The following is a 2,268-nucleotide window of genomic DNA, read 5'->3' as shown; positions in this document are numbered from 1 at the left end:
GAGTCTAGGCCAAATCTCCAGAAACTCAGGTGTCTGCTTGCATACGATATGGGAAATGTTCTCTGCTCTAGAAGCCGTGGTCCACAAGCTTCCCTGACCCAGGAGCAACTTGGGCAAGGGCTTCTGGAGAGTAGAAGATGATGCATCGTAGATATGAAGAACAAAGCTGTGTCCAAGTCATGCCTAACCTCACGAAACCTCACTTTACTCACTTGCAAAATGGAGATAATACTTATAACCTACATCATAAGGATGAGACTCCAATAAGATAAGAAGGATGTAGGTTGGGCACAGTGGCTTACGCCTGTAATCCCAGCACTTTGGGAGGCTGAAACAGGGAGGATCTCTTGATGCCAGGAGTTCAAGACCAGCCTGGGCAACATGGCAAGATCCCCATCTCTACAAAAAAATAAAATAAATTAGCTGGGCCTTATGGTACACACCTATAGACCCAGCTACTTGACAGGCTGAGGTGGGAGGATTGCTTGAGCCCAGGGGTTGGAGGATTGCTTGAGCCCAGGGGTTAGAGGTTGCAGTGAGCTATAACTGCGCCACTGCCCTCCAGCCTGGATGACAGAGTGAAACCTTGTTTCAAGAAGGAAAAAGAGAAGGATGCAACATGATGCTTAGCACATAGTAAATGCATCAAAAAGATCCTGAGCCTCCCCAGGGTTTACTCTCCCTAACCCTCTCTTGCTGACCTTGTCTGCTGAAACAGTCATGACTACAGAATTCTGCCCCCTGCTCTTGGAGAAAGACTTAAGAGTCTCTTCCTCACTCTCTGAAGCCCCAGTATTAGTTTCTTTGTCCCCATGCCCACTCCCCAGCAACTCCAGCGCCCTGGCTCAATCAGACATCTGAAGGTCCTGGCTGCTGCCAGAAGAGGCGGATGATGTACCTGTGTCTGCTGGTGGTGATTTCCCTGATCCTGGGCTGCCTGGGTCTCACCGTGACCCTGATTAAATGTGAGTAGGGCCATGATGGGACATGGGGAGAGATTGGGGAGGGAGCACAGGGGGACCTGGGCTCAATGTGGACTTGTCTTCATAGACCAGGAGTTGATGGAAGAACTGAGAATGTTAAGCTTTCAGCAGATGACGTGGCGAGCAAATAGTGAGTACTTTCAGTCATTCCTTCATGCCACTCCTATTGAGCCCTAACCCAATCCTCAGATCCAACTCCAAAATCCAACCTCATCCCCATCTTTGCTGGGCACTGTGCTAGGTACCAGGGGGGTAAAATGGCAAACATGTCAGACACAGTCCCTGTCCCTGTGAAGTGTGCATGTGTATATGTGTCTAGACCTCCACCATCCAATATGGTGGCTACAAACCACATGTGGCTGTTGAACACTTGAAATGTGGCCAGTCCAAATGGAGATGTGCTCTAAGTATAAAGTACACACTGGGCCAGGGGCAGTGGCACATGCCTGTAATCCTAGCACTTTTGGAGGCTGAGGCAGGAGGATTGCTTGAGGCTGGAAGTTCAAGACCAGCCTGGGCAATACAGCAAGACCCCATCTCTAAAAAAAATTAGCAGGGTGTGGTGGTGTGTGGTGTGTGCTTGTCATCCCAGCTGCTCAAGAGGCTGAAGTGGGAGCATCTCTTGAATCAGGGAGTTTGAGGTTGATCATGAGCCATGATCGCACTCAAGAGATCCTCCTGCCTCAGCCTCTTGAGTAGCTGGGACACAGGCGCGTGCCATCACACCCGGCTGATTTTTAATTTTTTTTTTTTTTCTAAAGAAGAGGTTTCACTATGTTGACTAAGCTGGTTTCAAACTCCTGACCTCAAGTGTTTCTCCTGCCTCAGCCTCCTGAAGTGTTCCGTGCCTGGCCTAAAACCTGTGTTTCCATTTTGTCCAACTGAAGGACCAGCTACTGAGCTAGCGAGTATTGAAAAAGGGAAGAGTTCGTGGGGGGAGTAGTGATAACACACACATTAATTACAGAAGAATCTTCTGACCTGGCATGGCTTTCATCATGACTGCTGAAGTCTGAATATTTCTCCATTCCACACTGCCTCACCCTATGCTTCATAACAAGCAAGCTCAAATCCCATCAATGGCTTCTCATTGTCCAGAGTCCAAGGTGAAACCTTTAGCCTGGCATTCAAGGATCCACATACTAGGTTGGGCACAGTGGCTCATGTCTGTAATCCTAGCACTTTGGATGGCCAACTTCTCTTTCTTTCTTTCTTTCCTTTCTTTCCTTTCTTTCCTTTCTTTCCTTCCTTCCTTCCTTCCTTCCTTCCTTCCTTCCTTCCTTCC

The 2,268-nt window shown here is 48.5% G+C and overlaps 1 protein-coding gene across 1 annotated transcript in view; it reads left to right on the top strand.

Annotated features, from left to right (window-relative positions):
- Positions 1 to 2,268, top strand: part of CLEC17A (C-type lectin domain family 17, member A) — a 27,960-nt gene that overhangs the window by 16,756 nt on the left and 8,936 nt on the right. Inside the window, exons 8-9 of the mRNA XM_011981811.1 lie at positions 828 to 965; positions 1,051 to 1,113. Of these exons, the coding sequence (XP_011837201.1) occupies positions 828 to 965; positions 1,051 to 1,113 (201 nt within the window). The remainder of the gene's footprint in view (positions 1 to 827; positions 966 to 1,050; positions 1,114 to 2,268) is intronic.

The sequence above is a fragment of the Mandrillus leucophaeus genome, unplaced genomic scaffold, assembly GCF_000951045.1.
Source record: "Mandrillus leucophaeus isolate KB7577 unplaced genomic scaffold, Mleu.le_1.0 Scaffold230, whole genome shotgun sequence".
In the NCBI taxonomy this organism is placed as follows: Eukaryota; Metazoa; Chordata; class Mammalia; order Primates; family Cercopithecidae; genus Mandrillus; species Mandrillus leucophaeus.
Note: the sequence above shows the minus strand (reverse complement) of the source record. Positions and strands in the feature narration are given on the sequence as shown.